Here is a 22,453-nt window from a genome sequence, read left to right on the forward strand (position 1 = left end):
CTAGAGGAAGGGGGCACGTTTGGAGCCCTGAGTAACTGCGGCGAGCCCTAGGGTAGGCACTTGGCTCTTCACAGATTATCTTACTTCATCCTCACAGCACCTGTATGTGGGGGGCTGTTAGGATGCCCACTTTGCAGATGAGGAGCTAGGGCTCAGAGAGGTAAAGTAACCTTCCTAGTCGGTAAGTGGCTGAGTCCGTGGCTGAATTTGCACCCAGAACCTGCACTCTCAGTCACAAACTGAAATGCCTGGAGAGAGGGCTGTGGGTACCTGGTAAATAGCCGCTTTGAGGCTCTCGCAGGCCTTTTCCTAGGAAGGGACAAGCCCGCAACCTCACTGTTCATCTGGAGCCTGCTGACCTCCCGACCTTTGTCTCTGAGGGGAGGGGATGCTGGGACCCTCCGTCTCCCTCCTTACTTTGGGGCTCAGCAGTCTCACACTTGAGCTTGTCCATCCTCACAGCTCTCCTCTGAGGAAAGCAGGCTGTATCTCACAGATGAGGTAACTGGTGTTCGGAGTGATTACAAGTCTTGTCTAAGGTGATCAAGCTGGGCCTACAACTCAGGGCTTATGTTCCTAGGCCACACTCACCTCAGGACAGATGCTCTGAGAGAGGAGGTCAGTGCTAAGGAGAGGACCAGGCAGGAGTCAGGCCTGGGGTTCAACCCTGGCTCTGCGCCAACTTGCTGTTTTACTTTGCCCAAGTCACTTCACCTCTCTGTGCCTTAACTTGATCTTCTACAAAATGGGAGTGCAAACCCTGGACCCTGTATCCTGGGGCTGTTGTAAAGCTGAGCTGAAACGAGTTGTTGAGAATACTGAAGGACGTGCCCAGGTATGTGCACCGAGAGGCATTAGGGGGAGCAGTGGGCCTGGCCCGAAGACTGACCCGCCCAAGGCTGCCGGTCTGGAACAAAGGAAGAACCCACTCCCCTCCTGCTACCCCTGCACTCAAGTTCAAGACCCCACCTAGCATGGCCCCTCCCAGGCATCTCCCCTCAGTCATTCACACCAATAATCCCCTCAGCAGGAGTAATTATGGACCCCAGGAAGGGAAGGGATTCCTGCCAGAAGATGTGATTATGTCTGGAAAATGAAAGATGTTGCAGAAACGGTCATGAATAAATTATTTCAAAGTGGGGCTAATAAGAAAACTGACAAGGGAGATAAATATAAACAAAACAAAACAAAAAAAATCCTCAAGTTTTCTCTCCCAAGAACATTACTAAATAATTGCTCTTGCCTGTCCTCAAAGCTCTGCGGAGGGGTGTTAGTTTCCTGAGACAGGCAGGGAAGCCAGGCCAGGCCGCCCACCCCCACCCCCACTCACCACACCCCACCCCACCTACCCACCCCCCATCCCTGGCCTTCAGGCCCCGATGAGCAGGTTGTGGAGGAACATGGTGGGAGCGAAGCAGCCTGGGTCCTGCAGGCCAGGGTGGGAACTTGTGCGGAATTCAGCAGGCAAGAGGGAGCTCTTGCAGTCTTGAGCAGGGGCGTGACAAAATGGTGCTGTGTTTGGCCTCGGTACCCTGTGTACGGAAATGGTGACATGGCAGTCTAAGAACCCAGCAGGCAGTAGGTGCTCGACAGATGCTGGTTTTCATCGCCCCCCCCCCCCCACCCCATGGTTCTTCAATATAGGCAGGTTGGCAGAGTGGGGAGAGCTCTGGGAGGGCTTTGAGTCGGGGAAACCTGGGCTTGAATCTCCGCCCTGCTGCTTGCCCACTGGGTGACTTCAGGAAGGTCACCTCTGAGACCTCACCTCCCGCAGGACACCCTGTAAAATGGTTGTGAGGGTGAAACAGGGCCAGTACGATGAAAGTGACACAGAGCAGGTAAATCTTTCCTTACGCCTCCTGTGGGCCTAGGCTCCTACTGGGCCATGTGTAACCATCAAAATGCCTGAAGCGTGTACAGTCCCTCCTCTGGGCTGGGCGCCGTTCTGAGAGCACTGTGTATATCCTCTCATAGCCATCCTCTGTGAGTTCCCATAGCCCTCTGAGGTTAGGTGTCACTGTTGCCATTTTATACACAAGGAAACAGGCTCGGCAAGGTCACCCAACCCTGAGCATTGCTACCCTCCCCACTCTCAAGCCCAGGGCCGAGCCCCTCACCTCCTGCCCCTTCTCCCCCAGCCAGGCTCTACCCCAGGCTGGAAGCTACGTGTTCCTTCCTGCAGGGGGTCTGATCTGAACTGAGCTCCCTTCAAACCAGCCCCCTGAGGACTCATTCCAGACCTCAGTTATGTGTAGTGAAGCATTCTATGAGAACTTGGCTGAGAAACCTCCAGGGGCCAGAAGAATCCAGAGGAAGCCAGCTTTATGAAGACTTAGATCATTCAAAGGACTTGGGGGACAGGAGGGATGGACCCTGTGGACAGTAGAGGCAACCTTCCTCACCCTCACTCCTTTCTCGTTCCCTGGAAAAGCTGCTCTGGTTTCAACTTTAGAACTTGCTTTGCATTTGGTCTATGATTTTTTTTTAATGATTCCACAATCAATAAGCAGTTGGATTTGCCTGAGTCTGGGCTCAGCCTCTCAAATAGAAAGGAGTGGCCCAGATTCCTGCCTTTGGAGGAGGGGTTTCCTAATGTGCTGACTGGCCTGCTCTCCGGGGCTGCCTTTGTCTGTAGGGCAAAGTTTGAAGCTTGGCATGCCAGGCTTTCCTGGCTGGGCCATTCTGACCTCCGGGCGCCCGTCCCCCTGCTGCCCCTCAGCCTCGACGCTGGCATGCCCACTCTGCTGGCACAATGAGGATGTTTCTGTCCTAACAGATGTTTCTGTTTCTCTACTGAACAGAAAGCTGCTGGGGGACAGGTCGATCTTATCATCCCTGTGTTGCTACCCTTTTCCCCATCCTGCCACCTCCTGGCCCTAGCCCACTCCCAGGCTTGGTACAGTCTCCTACACTAAGCGTGATCATGAATATTCATTGACAGGAAGCTTAGTAGCATCCCTCTACATTGTGAATGTGCCACATTCTGCTGGGACCTTAGTAAACAATTGGCCTCTGCGGGACCCTCTGTTCCCCACCATCTGGTTCCCACTTGGGACATTGTCACTGTCACTGTTGTCACACTCTGGCTCTGCAGGCCACTGTCTGGGCCCACGCCACTCAGCCACCACCTGGAGGATCTGGATTCTGCAGTGTACATGCACACACCCCATATATCCAGCCCTCACAGCATGCACACCACACTCAAAGCCACCGTGACCAAATCACCCTGGGGGGCTCTCTGGCCAAATGTCCACCATGCAGATGCTAAGCCTACCCCACCCACAGCTGTCACACCACTGATACAAAGCCCACTCACACACATCAAGCTATGGTAACGTCATGGGAGTGGCACCTCCGGAGTACGGCCTGCACAACTGTACAGAGCAGCCTCGGGTCACTGAAGGCCTATTCATTTTGGACAGACCTAGGGCTTCTAGGCCTAATCATCAGCCCTTCTCCACCCCTCCCCCATGGGAGCCAGACAGAATGGCTCAACTGCAAGGGCCCTGGGCATTTCCCCTCATCACAGGGAGGAAGAAGTGGGGATGGCTGTGACAAGTGGCCTCCTGCCCTCTCTCCGTCTCATCTCTCCAGCTCCCTGCTCCTCATGCCTTATGCAGAATTTCTTTTCCCCAGCATGCATCTGCTGGCAGGGGCTGCCTTACCAGTGACACACTAATTAGGTCCGGCGAGGTTTGCTCTGCATTGAGAGGCCTGCGTGGCTGGCGTTGTGTCCAAATTGTGCTCTTGTGGATTGTGTGTCACTCTTTCTCCCTAGAAAATCGCAAATGAGGCTCCCACCTGGGAATCCCACTGCCTAAGACTTGGAGCTGGGAGTGGGGTGACTGAGAAGGGTGGGCAGGGGAAGCAGCAGCCCAAGGCTGGCACTCTGTGTGGCAGAGCAGACTCTGGCAAGGGGCTTTGTCAGCAGTGAAGCACACTCCACGTGTGTGCTGCTGGCATTGAGGTGACTGGCATCGGACACCAGAAATCAGCCTGCATTGGTGGCCCTGGAACTCCAGGAGTAGCAGGGGAGAGAGGGGAGTAGGAGCAACCGGAGGCCAGGGAGGCCACCGAAGGCCGCCTGCAGGACATCTGGCAGTCAGGAGGGGACTAGCCTGAGCCCCTCTCTTGCTACAGCCTCATCTTGTGCCCTACCCGCCTCCAGCCACTGCATGGCTCCAGTGAGGGTAAGGACAAGCTCTGTTCTGCTCACCCTGTGTCACCTGGCCTCACACAGTGTCTGACACATACTAGTGCTTTAAAAAACATATCCTGGAAGACTGGATTAATTCATACATATGCATTGAGCACTGGCTGTGGGTGAGGCTCTGGTTAGGGCCAGGGCCATGGGGTTGAATAAAACAGACCCAGTCCTTGCCCTCATAAAATTTACAGTCTAATGGATGAGAGTTGACTTTTTAATTCAGTACAATTGTGGTAAGTGCCACAGGGGCATGTAATAGGGAAACGTGCTCTGGAAGTTGAAGAATATGGGACTTAAGGGACTTGAAGTCACATCACATCTATGTAATGGGTAGTGAGACCCAGGCCCCGTCACAGTGCTCGGCCTATAGTAGATGCTCTACAAATGTTCATGGATTGAATGGATGAATGAATGAGGTCAGGTCACTTTGAGACAGGGCTTTTGCCTTACTTAAACCCATGTACTCTGGCCCCCGGTCCAGGGCCCATTCTTGCTTAAACCATCCCTACTCCTCCAACAAGATGTGTGGGCCGGGGTGACTTCCCTAGTTCCTGTGGCAGAGTCCTCTCTGCTGAGCTGCCAAGGCTGACAGGAGAACGCCACCACCTTGGCCTGGATCTAGAAAACCCGGTTCTACTCCATTTACTCTGCCTCCCACCCACAGAACATAGTTAAGGGGACCCAGAGACGAACTTGCGCAATTGCCTCCCGCTTTCGTATGAGGGAGAGTAAACCGCTTTCCATCTCCTTCTTCCACTCCAAAAAATTCTCATTAACCTCCTGCCCATTGCAAGGAAAATGGATGATGAACACAAGAATCCCAGCTGTTGATTAATTTTCCCAAATAGGGCCAAACTACAAAGCATCATATTGCAGGGGAGAAAATTAAATAAACAGCATTTGAAACACATTTAATAGAACATATAACTCATTACCCACCGGGGTCTAGGCCTGTGCTGCCACGTTGTGCAAGGAGGCGGGTGGGAGGCCAAGGGGAGATTTGCATCTCTTTAGCAGGACTAGCACCAGGGGTTCCATTCTGCCAGTAGCTCTTTCAAATCAAGTTCAAGATGTTAATAGCCAATGCTGCATCTATAATTAACAGGCCTTTGGATGGGAGGAAGAGTTCACATCCATCCCCCATTCACAGAATGAAGACACTGAGCAGGACTGGCAGACTTTCCCCAGTGAAGAGGGGGCCTCAGGGACCTGCCCCTGTGGGAAGTGAGGTGTGCGCTGTGCAGGTGAACTGGGATTGAGAAAGGGCCAAAGCATCCGGGCCTTGGCAAGTGGCCCTTCCTCAAGGTCAAAGCCATGTCTTCTGAATGTTGCGTGCTTAGGTGGTAAATGTGCTGCTAATTCGAGCAGGGCAGCATGGGCTATCCCCGAGTTTCACCACATCTGGGCTCTTAGCATTCTGTGCTTGGAATGGGAGCCAGGAAATTCGAGTTTCAAACCCATCTCTGCCCAGCATTGGCTGTGTGATCATGGGCAAGTTGCTTTCCTGCTCTTGGCCTCAGTCTCCTCATCTGTAAAGCAAGGCAGGTGGACCAAGTGATCCCCACCCATCCCTTCTCTTTCTAGGTCTGGCATGAGGGACTGTCCCCCCACCCTTAGGAATGGGCACATGGCCAGACCCAGATGATTGCGTACATTAGCAGAGTAGGTAGCCACCCAGCGTGTGTGATTCTTAGAGGCCAAGGAGGGCTTCCACCCCTGGGCCTGCATTTCCACCATTCCTCACTCCTCTGGGTTAAGACCTCCCACTGTAGCTAAGAAGCTGCTTAGAGAATCCGAGCTGAAGGGCCCTTAGAGATGACCCCGCCAGTGGTTCCAAGCTAACCACCTGCAAAGCCCACAGCAGTTTGCCCAGAGTGGTTTTGAACATTTCACAAAGCCTCTGGGCAAACTTCCATTACCTGTGATGAGGCTAACTAAAACACCAAGGCGGCTTTGTTTTGTTTTTGCTTATAATTGGAATTAAATTAATTCTGTGTAATATTCCCCAGCTAGCATACACTGATCAGAAGCTCTGATTGGTTGTGGGTGACATCATGGGAATTTTTAGGTCATGGTTGGTGGACAGGATGCTGCCACCAGAGTCACATGGCATGTGGTTACTGGCCAAATTGCACCTGCTCAAAACATGATGCCTTAGGCCCCACAGAGTGACAGCAGTGTCTTTCAAATTGAGATGCTTTGTAGAGGGAGGGTGCTACCAAGGGTTCTTGGTGGTGAATACTGGGGAGAGTGATTGATTTCAACAGCCACATATAATTGACTAGGGGCCCAGTGCATGAATTTGTGCACCTTGAAAGGAACTGTGGGCCGCGAGGCTGCAGTGGGCACAGGGTGGGTCTCGACCCATCCTCTGCACCCCCACCTGGCCCCTCCCACCGTGGTCCCCCAGTCCTGTCGGCTGGCAGCCCCGCTCCCTCTGGCCCCGCTCACACCTGCTGATGGCTCGGAGCAATTGGGGCCAGTGCCAGCAGCAGGTACAAGCGGGGCCGGCACTGTCAGTGGGTGCGAGTGGCGGCTGCTGCCCTGATCGCCCCTCAGGAGCAGGGGGAGGTGGAGAAGCCCTGAGGGGTGATCTTGGCCGACAGCCGCCGCTGGCACCCACGGACTACACCAAGCAATCGGGGCCAGTGCCGGGCTCCAGCAGCGGGTGTGAGAGGCAGCTCCGGCACCAGCAGTGGATGCAATCAGGGCCAGCGCCGGCAGCAGGTGGGAGTGCCAGGTGGGACCTTAGCGTGTAGGAGCAAAGAAATTTCAATAACCATCAGAGGCTCACCCCGATGACAGCGACTGGCAGCCTGCCTTGGTCTGGTGCCCCTACTCACATGCTCCACCATCCCACCATAGCCGATGCCTACCATGTTCCGTGTGTGCCCCCTGGTGGTAAGCGCATGTCATAGCGACCAGTTGTTCGGTGGTTCCGCTATTTGGTCTATTTGCATATTAGGGTTTTATATAGAGAGATAAGGAAACCCAGGCCTGTCTATTACCTAGCACGAACACAAGTCTCTCAGAGGAGAAGGCTGTTTCCAGCAGTAAGATGTATATGAATTCTGGGTAGAAATCTTGGGGAACAGCTCAATAAAGGGCCTGAGGATATACTTCTGGCCGAGGAAGTGGGCAGAGGTGCTAGGCTATGTGAAGCATGTGTGGTCTGATCTGAGCTCACAGTCCTGGGCTCTCATCTTGTCCTTTTTCCAGGAGTGTGAAAAGATCAACAGATGTGCATTCAGGCTGGTGTGAGCCAGGCACTGGGCTGGGGGAAGGGGCTGGATAAGACACAGTCCCTGCTCTGCAGCCAGTCCCAAGGAGCACTGGCCTGCAAGCCCCAGCTCCACCCACTCTGACTTTTGGTCTCCTTCTCATGAAGGTGATGGATTTGGTCAGCTCTGAGATACTGTTCAGCTCAGAGGGTCTTGTCTCTGAGTGGATGCACTAGAGGCCAACAGGGTAATTTTCTGGCTGTACTTCTGACCCTCAGCCTGGTCAGCAGGGTTTGGGCAAGAGGTAGCAGGGTCTGGCATGGGACCATTGACATAGCCCAGGATCTGGCCTGGCTTTCCCTTTTGACAGGAGCCCCCAGGGAGGCCTAGAATCTGTGAATAGCATGGGACCCATCCTTAGACCAGATAACATTCTGCTTCCTGTGTGTGATAGGAGCCACTCATTTGTTCGAAGTACCTCCACTCTGCCAGGTTCTGAGCTAGAGATACTGGGCAACCCAGACCAGTAAGATCCCTGTTCTCATGAAGCGTCTAGTATAACTGGGGAGACATTAATAAGTGGACAAACACAGTTGGATGCAGGCATGAGTATGGCTGTGGGCACTGCCTTGGGAGTTGCCAAGGACAGAGACAAGTCTCAGGCTCCATTGTGCCCCTGGAGTCTACAACCAGGGCTGGCTCAGAGTTGGCCCCCATTCGGCAAACATTTGTTGAATTGCTTGGCATGAGAGAGAAAGCATATGGAAAGTGCCCAGCCCTCCTGGTTATGTCCACAGTAAAAGCCAGCATGTACACACAAATATCTCATTTCAATTAACCAACATTTATCAAGGGCCCATTATGTACCAGCAGGATCCCAAGCCCTGAGAATCTGGATGTGAATAAAATCAGATCTCCGTCTCCCTGAGCACACAGCCCAGATGGAGGCAGGCACGTGAACCAACCAGCACCCCCAGTATGCTAGGACTACGGTGTCTGTGTGTACCCAGTTCCCAGCAGGGCTGGGAGGCTGGGGAGGGAACACACCAGGAGGGAAGGACGAGGAAGGAATCACAAATTTATACCCGAATCTACACAGATGTATAAACAGATACCCCCAGAGACAAACACTCTGAGTCTCACAGGTGTGTGCACTGATTACCTAAGCATGTGCAGACATAAATAATGACCTCTGTAGACTTGGATGCTACACAGACCATCGTGACCAAGGCCTGCTGGTGGTCCCCCAAACTGGGGAGGTGTGTGGTTGAGACAATGGCCGATGTGTTGGGGGGTTGGCACAGGTACCCTGGGAATCACCAGGCCTAGGCCGGGGGATGCTCTGAGGGGGGGCAGAGCTATTAGTCTAAACCCGAGAAGTTAGGCTGATTATTAGCTTGTTTGGCATGGCAATCACAAGAGATGGCTGATGTACTGCACACCAGGCCTGACCCTCAGATCAGAGGCCAGAAGGCAGGGAATTTAACAAAAAGTTTAACTGTTAGTACTTGTGCTTGCTGAGGAGTTTGAACCAAGTCGGAGTCAGGACATCAAGGTGGAGGAAGGGGAGTGCTCCGTTAGCTGTACTGAGCTCACCTTCCTGCTGGGCAGGACTGTGCATTTTAGAAACTGCCCGCTTCCCCATTTGGACATTTTGGCTATTAGGAGCAAACAAATAGAAAGTGCTGGGAACAGCTCCTGGCACATGGTAGCCCTTCATTCTGTCCCCCAAGCCCATGCCCTTGGTGTGTTATGGTAAAGTTCTAGTCTATTCACCTATGAGGAGGGGAACCAGGGAGCCAGCCTGAAGGAGGTGGCAGGAAATGGGCCCAGGAATTTGTTCACTGAGTGAGAGGTGGATCCCTCCTCCAGAGCTGTCTTCTGCTGAAAACTTGGAGGTTTTTGTGTATTCTTTTCATAAGAGATATTACTTCTTTGCAGTAATAATAGCTTTTTTTGATGTTATCCTTACATGAGGACATTTTTTCCATTGCTTTTCAGAGAGAGTGAAAGGGAGGGAGGGAAGAGGAGAGAGAGAGAGAAAGAAACATCTACCTGAGAGAGACATGTTGACTGGTTGCCTCCAGCATGGGGGGTGGGAGTGGGGGAGCTAACCTGCAACCTAGGTACGTGCCCTGGATCAGGAATCAAACCCGTTGAGACCCTTTGGACGCTCTAACTGCTGAGCCACACCAACCAGGGCACAGTAATAATAGCTTTTATAGTGCTTTCTGACTGCCAGGCACTGCTCTCTCTGGTTCACATATGATAGCTAATTTAATCCTCTTAATAATCCTATGAAGGAGGGATATTATTATTCCCATTTTACAGATGGAGGAACCGAGTTCCTGAGTGGTTTAGTAAATTGCACAAGGTTGCGTGGTAGGATGACACCAGAGTCTGTTTTCTAACCATTGGGCTCTGCCCCCACTCTGGAAGGAAGGTCTGGTTTTTGCTCCTTCACCCACACTAATACACTGTGGGACCCTGGATAATTCACTGGCCCTCTGAGTTTCCATCTCCTTCTCTGGGAAGCAAAAAGTCCTCTCAACCTGGTGACCTCCCAGGGCTGTTGTAAGATCACACTGACTGTCCATATCCTTGCATGGGCTGTGCTGGGGAAAATGGGGCCCAGGTGCAGCATTCTGGGGAGCAGGTATTTCCAGCGGGGTGCTCTGCATCTTGGCCCCTGGAGCAGGGCCAGGGTGGAGAGTTTTCTTTGAGCCCCACCAGCAGACCCTGAGCTGGGCACACAGGCCCCTGGAGGCCTCCCAGGATTGGGGACATGAATAGAAACTGCTCTCAATGTAAACTCATGCGGAGAAAAATCATGAACTGTGCATGTAATTTGCACCCGGGCCAAGGCTCTCAGAGCGTAAATATGTTCTATGGGCTATTGGTAATCTTGGGGAAATTAGAGTGATCTGGGTAATGGGAGTGCTGGCAGACTCAGGCTGGTCAGGGCCTGCCAGGGACTGGCAGGGAAAGAGTGGGAACTGTGGAACCTTCTGGTGCAGGACTCTGCATTCCCCAGTCTCTCCTTCCTGACCCAGCCAGTGCTCGTGAGCCAGGAGGAAGAAAGGGCTGGAGAGGAGCCTCCCTCCACACGGCCCATACGTAATCTTGGGTCTCTCTGTGGCCTAAATGGGAGTGAGGCCAGCTGCCTGGGACCCTTCGAGTTAATAGTGAGCTCCTCTACTTCAGACCTGTCATTTCACTGATGCTGGAACAAAGGCTCAGAGAGGGGCAGTAACCTATCCCGTGTAACACAGCTGGTGGGGCCCAGACAAGCTCTGGTCTCCTGGTTCCATCTGCTCAGCATTCCTACAGTGAGCCTAGGTGTAAGACCCGAGAAGCTGGCTGGAGACACTTCCTGGGGGGGATGCAGTGGGAATTCAATATCCAGTGACCACCTTCTCTAGAGCAGACACCTCCAAAGTAGGTTCTGAGTGAGGAAGGCATGTCCTGGGGGACTCAGAGAACAAAGCCCAGACTCCCTTACCTGGCATTCAAGGCTCCCAACTCCCCTTTTAAATATCTCCCTCCCCCTTCCTACACCAATCACCTCCCTCCAGCTATCCCTGGAACATTCTTCACTCTCATATTCCTCTGCACTCTTGTCCACACTCTTCCCACTTGACTGCCTTGACCCCCCTCTTCTCTGATTAACTGAAGGCTCCCTCCACCCCCACCTCAAGGCCTCTGAAATCCCTCTCCTGGCCCTACTGCTCTGTGACTTGCCCTCACTCTGAACTCCCTCCTGGAGCTATTAGCCCACCAAGGAGGCCTGGTGTAATGGCTGCCATAGTAGGCTACCCAAATTCACAATTTAGGATGGAGGTACTCCTTCCTCCACAGCTGCAGGAAACTTGGGGGCTTCAGGCCGAGTCCCTCTCCAGAAATGGCCCTCAGCCAAGAGCTTCGTCTGAAATGCCCCCTTCCCCAGGGCAGTGGAGATCCAATGACTGGTGGGATATTTAGGCCCTCCCTCCCTTTCCCCTGGTGGGACAAATCTAAGGGCCATCCCAGCTCTAGAGCTTCCCCAAAGATCAGTCCTGTTGCTACTGCACCTCAGTGCAGCTTCTCCCTCTGCCCAGTCCTGCTCCCCTTCCCCTCGAGAGCTCGCTAACCTCCATCTCAGAGAATTCGTTCCAAGGGAGCCAGTTTATGGCACCTAGGAACAGAAGGCATAAGCAGCCAGCCTGGGTTCAAATAGAGAGCAACCATTTTTAGCTCTATGACCTGGGCTAAGTTACCTAACTTCTCCATACAATTGTTCTATCTATTAAGTACAAATACTGCTGAGATGATAGTTCCTATCTCCTGAGGGTCCTATGAGGATTAAATGTGATGATGGATGCATGGTGCCCGATATTGAGAAAGCACTTAATAAGCATTAGCTATTATTACTTGCTAGTACATTTAACTTCTCTGAGGTTCAGGTGAATAGGAATAGGAAATTACTATCTGTGTCTTGGGGTTGCTGGTGACAATCAAATTAGACTGAGAGGAAAAGGGTTCAATTTTGGGCTGCTGTGACCTAATACAGACTCAGAGGTCAAGCTCCCTGGGGGCTTTACCCATCCTGGAGCTGTGGTCTAGAAGCCTGACTCTCCCCCAACTGATGAGGATCGCTGTATTGGTTTTCTCTTACTGCTGTAACAAATTAGCACAAATTTAGTGGCTTAAAGCAAAACAAATGTATTATCTCACATTTCTGTGGGTCAAAAGTCTAGATGGGTCTGCTAGGACTAAAGTCAAGGTGTTGGCAGGCTGTGTTCCTTCTAGAGGTTCTAGGGGAGAATCTATTTCCTGCTCCATCGGTTGCTGGCAGAATTCAGTTACTAGGGTTGTAGGACTGAGGTCCCTCCTTTTTTTCCTTGACTTGTGGCTCCCGCCTCCATCTTCAAAGGCAGGTGGAAAACATCTCAAGGCTACCCTTTTAATTATCTTTTACTTCTAAAGGCTCATGTGATTAGATTGGGCCCACCTGGATAATCCAAGATTCTCCATCGCAAGGTCCTAATCACATCTGCAAAGTCCCTTTTGCCCTGTAAGATAACATACAGATTCCAGAACATTGACATCTTGGGTAAGGGTCATTATTCACCGGTCACAGCCACCCAGCATGGGGCAACCCCTGATCCAAAATCCACCTCTTTTTCCAGGGAGAGGTCTGTGCAGTTCCCTGTGCAGCAGGGACCTACGGCCCCAACTGTTCATCTGTTTGTAGCTGTAACAACGGTGGCACCTGCTCCCCAGTAGACGGCTCCTGTACCTGCAAGGAAGGTAACGTGCCTTCTTTCCCAATCCCACCCCTTTCAGATGTGCACACTGCCCAGGTTCCAGCCACCAAAACCCAGGCCGGGGGCTTCAACAGTGGGAATGAAATAAAGGGGATTTGCTACCTGATGTGAGAAGAGCTGAAGGAGGTACAAGGGTAGGTGAGCAACCAGAGATTAGCAGCTGTGGGAGGATCTGCTGCCACTCCTGGGAGTGAGGGCCCCCTGGTGGAGCTGGGAAATGGACAGAGGGACTGCACAATAGAGCTGGAGCATGAAAGAGACACAGCCCCACTAGAGGCTCAAGGCAGAGGAATAAGAGACACCTGGTATCTCTCCTGCTCCTGCACTCCGGTCTGTGGGCCAGGTCTCCCATCAGCAAGCCCATCTGGGAGCCAGCGGAGGGGGTCTTGGGCGATGCAGCTGCAGGGGTCGGCCCCCACGGGACATAGAACAGAGCAGGGGAGGGAGAAAAGGATCCGAGGGCAAGCAGGCCAGTGACCAACCTCAGAGTGGGAAATCAGGCCGTCCCCAAAACAAACGGCCCTGAGAGGCTGGCTGACTCCACCTGGGATGAGACAGCCCTCCCACCTCAGCTGGTTCCCGACCCAGGTAGCCGCATCAGCTCACACAAAAACAGTGAGCACTGGGAGGCAGGAGACCCGCCTTCTAGCCCCAGCTCTCCTAACAGCCGTCACAGCCACCCAGCATGGGCAACCATATTTCAGAGTGGACTCTGTGGAATGTGTGTTCTAACCCAGCGACCTGAGAGGTTTGGGTTTGGGCAGGATGCCCTGTACAGAGCTGGGGAGCGTGAGCAGAAGGCTGTGCTTGGCCTGAATGGAGAGCCGACAGCCTTTCCCTCCCTCAGGGTGGCAGGGCCTCGACTGCACCCTGCCCTGTCCCGGCGGGACCTGGGGCCTGAACTGCAATGAGAGCTGCACCTGTGCCAATGGGGCGGCCTGCAGCCCCACAGATGGCTCCTGCTCCTGCACCCCCGGCTGGCTGGGAGACACCTGCGAGCTGCCCTGCCCGGTGAGTGTCCAGGGCTGCAAAGGACCTTGTGGGCCCAGCATCCCCTCATACCCTTTCCCTGGAGTTATTTTGTCCACAGAGAAGAGCACATGGAAACCTTAGATCAGGTCTGAGCCCTACTTCTAACCTCTCTGTGACGACTTTCCTACTTCAGGTCTCAGCCCTCTCATCTATAAAACGACAAATACTTGGCAGATACGGTGATGTGGCACCCCTTGCCCCTTGCAGCTCTCGGTAAACATTAGTTGACTCGCATGTTTACCTGAGCCCAAATGCAGCTTCAGAATCCTTTGCAATACGGTGCTATAGGATGGTCCTTCCTAATCCATCAGAGTTGCCTTGATAGATCATGTCTTAGCTTCTTTCTGCTTCCAGTGTCTATAATTTTATGATTGGGGTGTGGGAGGCCTGAACCAAGCACTATCCAGCAATAACCACCAGACGTAACCACTGGATCTCAGTCTAAGATATGACTAAGTTAAACCAACTGATGTGATATTGTTGCATGAGTCCTACAGTCCTGGGTGCAAATCCTGACTTTGCCACCTCCTAGCTATATTACCTTGGGCGTGATACTTCCCTTCTCTAACCATGTTTCTCCTCTAAATTGTGAGTAGAATGGAACCACTGCATAGAGTGACTGTGGAGAGAACATAAGGCTCTTGATACCTAATGAGCACCCAACACGTGTTAGTCACCACCTCTTCCCTAGTAACAAAGAATAAATCAGTCATTCCTCATGTGATTGATGTGTTGCAATTGGCAAAGTGCATTTCCATTTACAATTTTAATGGATGGTCATTACAGCCCTCTGAGCTTGACCATTGAGAAGCAGGGCGGGACCACCACCTCCCTCCTTCCAAACCCCATGCTCTTGTTAAAGCAGCCAGAGAATTCCTTGGAGGGGCTTCATGGCCATGTGGATACCCAGTTATAAAAAGCGTTCCCACTGTGCCCCAGCTGGAGTCTCTATGCGTCCTTGTGGGGCAGTGGCTCAGTTTTGTCATCAAATTCCAACAGAAGTGCGTGGGGCTCTGGGGAGCTAGATCTGATCATTTCTCTCTCCCTTCTGTCCACAGGATGGCACATTTGGGCCGAACTGCAGTGAGCGCTGTGACTGCAGCCACGCCGATGGCTGCGATCCTGTGACAGGCCACTGCTGCTGCCTGGCAGGATGGACAGGTAACCCCCTTCAGCCTCATCACCACCCAAGTCCTGGGAAACTGGGCTCTTGGTATTTTCCTTCTTCTCTTGACTGCTCTCTCTCCTTCATTACTTCCTCTTGCTTCCTAAATATGTACCTTTCCCTTTATTTCCTGGGCTTCAGTTCTCCATTCCACTCAATTTGAGTAAACAAATATTTATTGAACACCTATGTGCAGGCTCTCTCCTAAGAGGAAGGGGCACACCAATAAAGAATCAGACAAAGGCTGACCCCTAGTGGATGTAGGTGTTTGCAGAAGCTATGGTGCAGAGGGAGACCAGGAACTTTCTCCTTAGCCCAGGCTAGTCTCTATATGACCTGTCTTCCATCACTTTTCTCCCTCCCACTTCCCCACTCTGGTCCACCAGGCACTATCTCTCAGCTGGCACTGCCTTGGCCTCCTGCTTGGTCTCTGCACCTCCCCTCTTGCCCAGGCACATCCATTCTGCACATGGTGGCCAACATGAACTTTTCAAAACCCAGATCCTGTCACATCAGTCCCTGCTCAGAATGCCTCCATGGCTTCCCATGGCATTCATATAAAATCTAGAATCCTTAAGATGGCCTGGGGCCCACATGAAATTGGTATCTGCCCAACTCCTCTCCCTCTCCTTTGCCCCCTCCCATCACTCACTATTCCAGCCACCCAGGCCCACCGCCTTCCTGCCTCCAGGCCTTCCTACGCTAGTCCCTCTGTCTGGATCACTCTCCCTGTCTCTGCACTTGATAACGCCTTCTCCTCCACCAGATTTCAACTCCAAGGTTATTTCCTCTGGCAAGGCTCTCTCCCCCAGCTACAACCCACCCCCTTAACCTTTATTTATTCTCATAATACCCTACATTTTTCCTTTTGCAGAACAAACCCCAATTGTAGCTATTTATTATCTGCCTCCCCCCTCCACCATCAGCTCTGTGGAGGAAGGGACCACATCCGCCTTGTTCACCACTGTATCCACTGCCTGCCACACACTGAGATATGGATAACACAGCGGTTAAGAGCACAGCCAGACTGTTCACCAGACTGTTCGGGATTGTGACCTTGACCAGGTCCTTTAACTGCTCAGGGCCTGGATTCTCCATTCATAAAATGCAGATAATTATAATCCTTGAAACAACAGGGTCCTTTTGAAGTTTAAATGAATTAATACCTGTAAGTGCTAACAGTACTTGGCACATAGTAAGTGCTCAGTAAATGTAAACCTTGAATACAGGAAGTGCTGAATAATGATATACTGTGTGAATGAACCCACTAGCCAGGCCCAAGGAGAAAGAAATGCAGGCATTGCTGGCAGTGGATGTCCTCAGATAAATAATTCACACCAGGCTGCTGAGCAGCCTCTGTTCTCTGTAAGCAGAAAGCTTCTGTGCAGCCCAGGGCCAGGGACATTGCCTCCTCGGCAGAATCTTCGACCTGGCTCCCCTTGCCCTGCCCTTCAGGACACTGGCACCTTAGACTCTTAGCTGGAGCCAAGTAGAAATCCACTTTAATTTTCATTGCCTTAATTTCAAGTGCGCCGGTAAGATTTTAATGACATCTGGTGCTTAGAAATTCTGTCTTTGATGGACAGCCTTTCAGTAAAGCCTCTGCTGTTCTAAAGCTAATTTCCCCAAACATGGTCCTGAAGACATTTCAAAGGAGCGATTGATGTCCTGGGGTTTATCATGCAGAAGGGGACTGAGGAGAGATAGGGAGGGGATGGGGGAGAGGCCCCAGCTGCCTGCTCAGTGGCCCCTCCCCAGCCCCAGGCATATTGCTTGTGCCTGGCCCAACACCAGGTTTTCTTGGCCCAAAGTGTGTGCATGTCTTCTCCCCTTGCCCCCATGAGCCACAGGCTTCTTGACGACTGGCCTCATGACTAATTCATCTTACCCTGCACATAGTAGGTGCTTACTACATGTTTCTTGAGATAAATTGAAAGGAGCTGGCCTATAACCATATATGGTTTTTCCTCTCAAAGTGAAGGAGACCTTGAAGATGAAATATTCCAACCTGTTCCTGCTACAGATAAGGAAAGGGAGTTGCCCAAGGTCTCAGGACATTAGTGACTAGGGATGGAAGACACTGGATTCCATTTTCAGGGGGAGCCATTTACTCATTCAGTTAGCATTTCCTGACTCAGGCATACACCAAGTCTTTATTTGGCAGCTACCATGTGTCCAGCACTGTGTCAGTCCTACCCGCAGTGAATGGCAAAACTCAAAAAGAGCAGTAGTCCCTAAGCACCCACTATGTATCAGACACTGTGCTGGGCACCAGAGATGCAAAAATGACCAAGACGACATCCCCGTCATTAGAAGTACCAAGGAAGGAGGATCAAAAGTGTCAGGAGACCAGAAACTCTGTCTTCAAATTGCTGGCAGGGGAGACAGGACTCCTATATATGAAACATTCAAATAATAGGTGGGGACAAAGCTATATGTTGGTGACTATCAATTAGATGCTTGAATCCCGGGGCAGACATCCAGGAAGGCTTCCTGGAGAAGGAGACCCTAAAGGATGAGGGCTGCTGAGTTGCTGCTGGCCTTGGGGCATGAACTAGAAGTCACAATATGTGGATTCTTATCCCAATATAGATGTGTGGAGTGTCCTGAAAAGTGAAGCAGGGTGATTCCCTGGGGGTTAGCAGGGGAGGGACCTTTCAGGGCAGTGGTCGGCAAAGCGCGGCTCGCGAGCCACATGCAACTCTTTGGCACCTTGAGTGTGGCTCTTCCACAAAATACCACTGCCTGGGCGAGTCTATTTTGAAGAAGTGGCATTAAAAGAAGTTTAAGTTTAAAAAATTTGGCTCTCAAAAGAAATTTCAATCATTGTACTGTTGATATTTGGCTCTGTTGACTAATGAGTTTGCCGACCACTGACTCAGGGGAATTATTATCCCCCTTCAACTATAGGGGAAACGGGCCTAGAGAAGGTAGCTGATGAAGCTATGCCTCTTCAGTATTTGGAGAGCCTCCCACCAGGCCAAGGTCAGCCCCTTTGACCACACTAGTAAGTCCCCTTCTAGAACTGGTCACCCCGCACAGAGGGAGCCCTGGGCCCTTCTCCCCACTAAGGTCCCAATGTCTTAAATTCCAGGTAGCTCTTAGGACATAAAAGAAGTTCAAACATGAGCCCCACTCCCACAGAATCAGGCCTAGAATAGAATAATTGCCAAATTCTAGAATCCAGTGGGCCCTTGCAAGCCACCTGCAACCTGAGCATAGTCACCTTATCCCTGTGGTTCTAATCTCCAAGACAAAGGACCCCTTCCTGACATGAAAACAACTTGAGGATCCCACACAGGAGCGTAGCTGCACTTTTAATATCCACCAACTCGGGGGAGACAATAGCAACATGCTGCCATAAATTCAGGGTGCTTGATGCAGGGTGTTTTGCAAGCAGTGTGCTTTAGTAATCATAGTAACATCTGCACATAGTTCTAGGAAAGAGCCAGGTCTAGGATACATGTGCTTGGTCATCCTACAAAGAATATTTGCTGCGTAGGTGGGATCAGAGGTCCCATCAGATGGGGGAGTGAGTCCACCTTAGTCCGTGTGCCCCCAGGAACAGCAGTGTCTCTAGGCCTACAGCCTGCAGCCTGGGTGTTCAACAACCAAGGGCAAAAGAATTCCTTGGGGCAGATGGCAGCCTCTGGTTCTGCACAGCTTCCTGGCTTCCCCTTGGTGTCCCCTTCCCCAGGCTCCCCTGTAGTCAGTCCATGCTGCAGGTCCAGGACTCACCTCTGCACACCCAACACTCCCCAGGGAGAGGCCTCCATCAAGGGGTTGAGTGTGGCCCCCAGATTCTTTCTGGGGAAAGATCCCATTTCCTGGGGAGAAGCTGCCCCTCACCCTCCACACAGACACCTGTGTCCTGGAGAGGGAGCAGGCACCAGGCTAGATGGACACTGGAGGATGAGTGGAGCCTGTTGCTTCCCCTCCTGTCTGTTCTCTCCCCGCCAGCCCAGGTGGGCTTGTACAATTGCAGCTAAATTGGTCACACTGCTCTCCCTCTGCTGCTAGGACTAGCTGTGTTCAGTGGGCCTGTCTTCCCTCCCTTTTTCTTTCTCTCAAAATCCCTGTCATTATAACAAGGCAGACATGATTTTTAAATTAATTCTGATATTCTGAGCTTCTGATATTCACCTTCCAAAGCCACGCAGGTCTCTAGGGTCCCCGCCTCCCCGTCTATTCAACTAATTAATACATGTGAGACGTTCTACCTGGGAACAAACCCCACCCCAGAGCTGGGGCCTCCAGCCTCGGGCCTTTTCAAATTCCTTCTTAGCCTTTGGAGGTAATCACCCACAACACATAATTTCCTCTCGGCTCTAAAAGAATGTGTAGGCCTTGCTCCTCTTTCTTAGAAATTCCATCCATCCCCCATAGGCCACCGTTTGTCAAACTGAAGGTCATTAAATCCATTTGTTGGTCACAACTAACTTTCCTTTTTCTTAATGAATAGAATATATCACAGTGCAGAGAAAATATCAGAGTGCATCATATACAGTAAATGTCATTTTTCAAAGGCTTGGTTTCTAATATACATATGTGTGCACCTATGATATAAAATACATATTGCACCGAGGACTGTGGTCAAAGAATCTGAAAAGACCCCACCTACTCTCTGGGCCCTGGCCCAAGCTGGCTGGCTGGGACCCAGGGAGAACCAGTGGCTCCTGGGCTAACATGGATGGGCCAGTGTGTGCAACCCCATAACAGCACTCACTTGCCCCATAGTTAGTTTTTCCCAGGCCTAACCTTAGATACCAGCTAATATGTCAAAAATGAAGGAGGCCCTTCATGATCTGGTCCCTTATTCCCACAATCGCATCTCTTTGCCAAATCTCATTTTATACTTTATGGTGCAGCCACACGGAACTATTTTTTCTTTCAAAGCATGATTCTCTCTCCTGCCTCCTGTTCTTTGCACATAGGGTTTCCTTTACCTGGTCAGTTTCCCCTTAGCCCTTGGGACTCAGTTATGGCATCACCTCTTCCTGGAAGCCCTCCCTGATAGACCAAGCCTTGGCTAGGTTTTTTTTCTACATTCCTAGATGCACTCTTGCCTCCACCTCTCATACTGCGTGGTGCCCCTTCCCACCATTCTTCCTTTTAAAAAAATTTTTTTTTATTGATTTCAAAGAGGAAGGGAGAAGGAGAGAAAATAGAAACATCAATGATGAGAGAGAATCATTGATTGGCTGCCTCCTGCACTCCCCAATCGGCCCGCAACCCAGGCATGTGCCCCAACCAGGAATCGAACCATGATTTCCGGGTTCATAGGCTGACGCTCAACCACTGAGCCATGCCAGCTGGGCCCATTGTTCTTCCTTTTCCCTTACCCCTCTTACCGCTGACCTGAGTCTGCCTCTGGCCCACAGGCATCCGCTGTGACAGCACGTGTCCACCTGGTCGCTGGGGCCCCAACTGCTCCGTCTCCTGCAGCTGCGAGAACGGCGGCTCCTGCTCCCCAGAGGATGGGAGCTGTGAGTGTGCCCCTGGCTTCCGAGGACCCTTATGCCAGAGAAGTAAGGCTGAGCCCCCTTTCTCCATCCTCAGACCTCACCTCAGTCACCTCATCCTCCCATCCATTCCCATTTAGAACTAGTCCTGCCCTTCCTCTAGTCTCCTCTCCCTGGCTTTTCTGACCCTAAGTTCAGGGCCCAGCCCAGTTCCTCCATAGAAAGAGGACCAGACCACAGCTCTTCTCTGTACAAAGAGACAGGCCCTCCAAGGTATGGTGGGTGTGGCTCTCCCTGTATTTTTGAGGAGCCTCCCTTCATTACTATGTGGAACTGGAGGGTGACCAGGCTGGCTGAGGCCCTTTGGGCTGCTGACCACATCTCCCCATCATCCCCAGTCTGCCCCCCTGGGTTCTATGGCCACAGCTGCGCCCAGCCGTGCCCCCTCTGCGTGCACAGCAGCGGGCCCTGCCACCATGTCAGCGGCATCTGTGAGTGCCTCCCCGGATTCTCCGGAGCCCTCTGCAACCAAGGTACTGTCTCAAGGGGGATGGGAGCCAGGGAGGTGAGGAGTCCTGGGAGGGAGGAAGGGGTTTGGGAGTCTCATCATAATCTGTGGAGGCAGCTCCTTGCCTCTTCAGGGCTTGGGCCTACCTTTCTAAGACCTGGGCACCACAAGGCATAAGACAAAGCCATGATGCAGTTAAAGGCACAGGCTCAGAGAGGTCAAATCATTTCTCGAAGGTCTCACAGCTAACAAGTGGCAGAGCAAGAAACAAATTCTAATGCCAAAGCCCATGCTAAGTGGATGAAAAATAAAACAAGCATAGGTGAGGTCCTCATGGCTTATATGAGGGCCAAGTGACAGAGGCAGAGAAAGCTGTGGGAGCTCAGAGGAGTCGGTTCTGGCTTCAGCTGGAGATGGCAACTTTGCAGTCCTCCTCCCCTCGCACTCAGGCCAACATCACTAATCACACACCACCCCCTTTCCTGTCTCAGCTGCAGAACCCTCCCAACACCAACTCCAGCCAACCCCTACCACTCAAAGCGTATTTGCTTTGGTGTGCTGCTAAACTGGCTCTCTGTGGGGGAGAGCTCTGATTTATAATGTTTACAAATTTCTATAAAATATTCCCACTATGGCAGATTCCAGTGGTTTAACACCTGTGACAGAAATCCTGAATATTTAACAACAGTGCAAAGGTCGAAGCTGGCTCCAGCACACACCACTGCTTATTGCAGCCCCCAGCTTAGTGTCCCCAGGGCAGTGTGCATTTGGGAGATGGCTCCATGCTGGGCAGGACCTCACTGGGCCTCAGCTTGAAAGGCAGAGAAGGAAGAAAGGCATTCGGTAGAGGAAACAGCCTGGGCAAAGCGCAGGGGAGCGGACACACGACTGCCCAGCAGTAGGGAATAGCTGAAGGATGGCTGAGTGGGGCATGAGAAAGAGCTGAGGACGTGGTCGGGGCCTTCAGATCAGCTTTGAACACAAGGTTACAGAACTTTCACTCTAACCTGGAAGGAGGGAAGGGATCTTAGACTAAGGTAAACTTAGAGCTAAAAGCAACGTCAAGGTCATCTGTGCAGGAATCTCATCTGGCCTCTGCTTAAATACTTCCATTGAGAGCTGACTACCTCCCAGGGAACTGATTCTTTTGATGAATAATCACCACTGAGCTGGGCTATTTTTATAACTGGATGGGCCGTTAATATGTATGAGTGAAAAGTTTACTCCATGATGCTCTGAGGTCATGAGAAGTTTGGGCCCCAGGGAAACATATGTGACAGTTTCATTTGCTTGCAGCCCTCCTAGGACAGCTTAATCATAACCTGACACATGGAGGTTTACTTATTAAACACCAGAGACCCTGCCATCAATACAGATAGGCTGAGTCTAAATTAGGACCTGAGCAGCCCGAGGAGGAACTCTCAGATCCTGCGATGTCTGATTTATCGCCCACTGGCCTAATGTGTATTTCCCACATATAGATCTAATAGAGTTTGCTATTAATGGCAACTGCCCTGGTTAAGTCTCAAACCTTGTAAAAAATTGAACTGAC

The 22,453-nt window shown here is 51.7% G+C and overlaps 1 protein-coding gene across 11 annotated transcripts in view; it reads left to right on the top strand.

The window, feature by feature from the left end:
• MEGF11 (multiple EGF like domains 11) overlaps positions 1-22,453 on the top strand; it is a gene marked incomplete at its 5' end in the record, with an annotated part of 349,005 nt that overhangs the window by 299,893 nt on the left and 26,659 nt on the right. For all 11 annotated transcript variants that reach the window (XR_013960411.1, XR_013960412.1, XM_080664633.1 and 8 more), the window contains 5 exons: positions 12,597-12,717; positions 13,582-13,745; positions 14,825-14,927; positions 20,313-20,459; positions 20,792-20,926. Coding sequence is in view for 9 of the 11 variants with exons in the window: in XM_080664633.1 (XP_080520759.1) it covers positions 12,597-12,717; positions 13,582-13,745; positions 14,825-14,927; positions 20,313-20,459; positions 20,792-20,926 (670 nt within the window). The remainder of the gene's footprint in view (positions 1-12,596; positions 12,718-13,581; positions 13,746-14,824; positions 14,928-20,312; positions 20,460-20,791; positions 20,927-22,453) is intronic.

This window comes from Plecotus auritus (genome assembly GCF_963455305.1).
Source record: "Plecotus auritus genome assembly, chromosome: 1".
NCBI classification, from domain to species: domain Eukaryota; kingdom Metazoa; phylum Chordata; class Mammalia; order Chiroptera; family Vespertilionidae; genus Plecotus; species Plecotus auritus.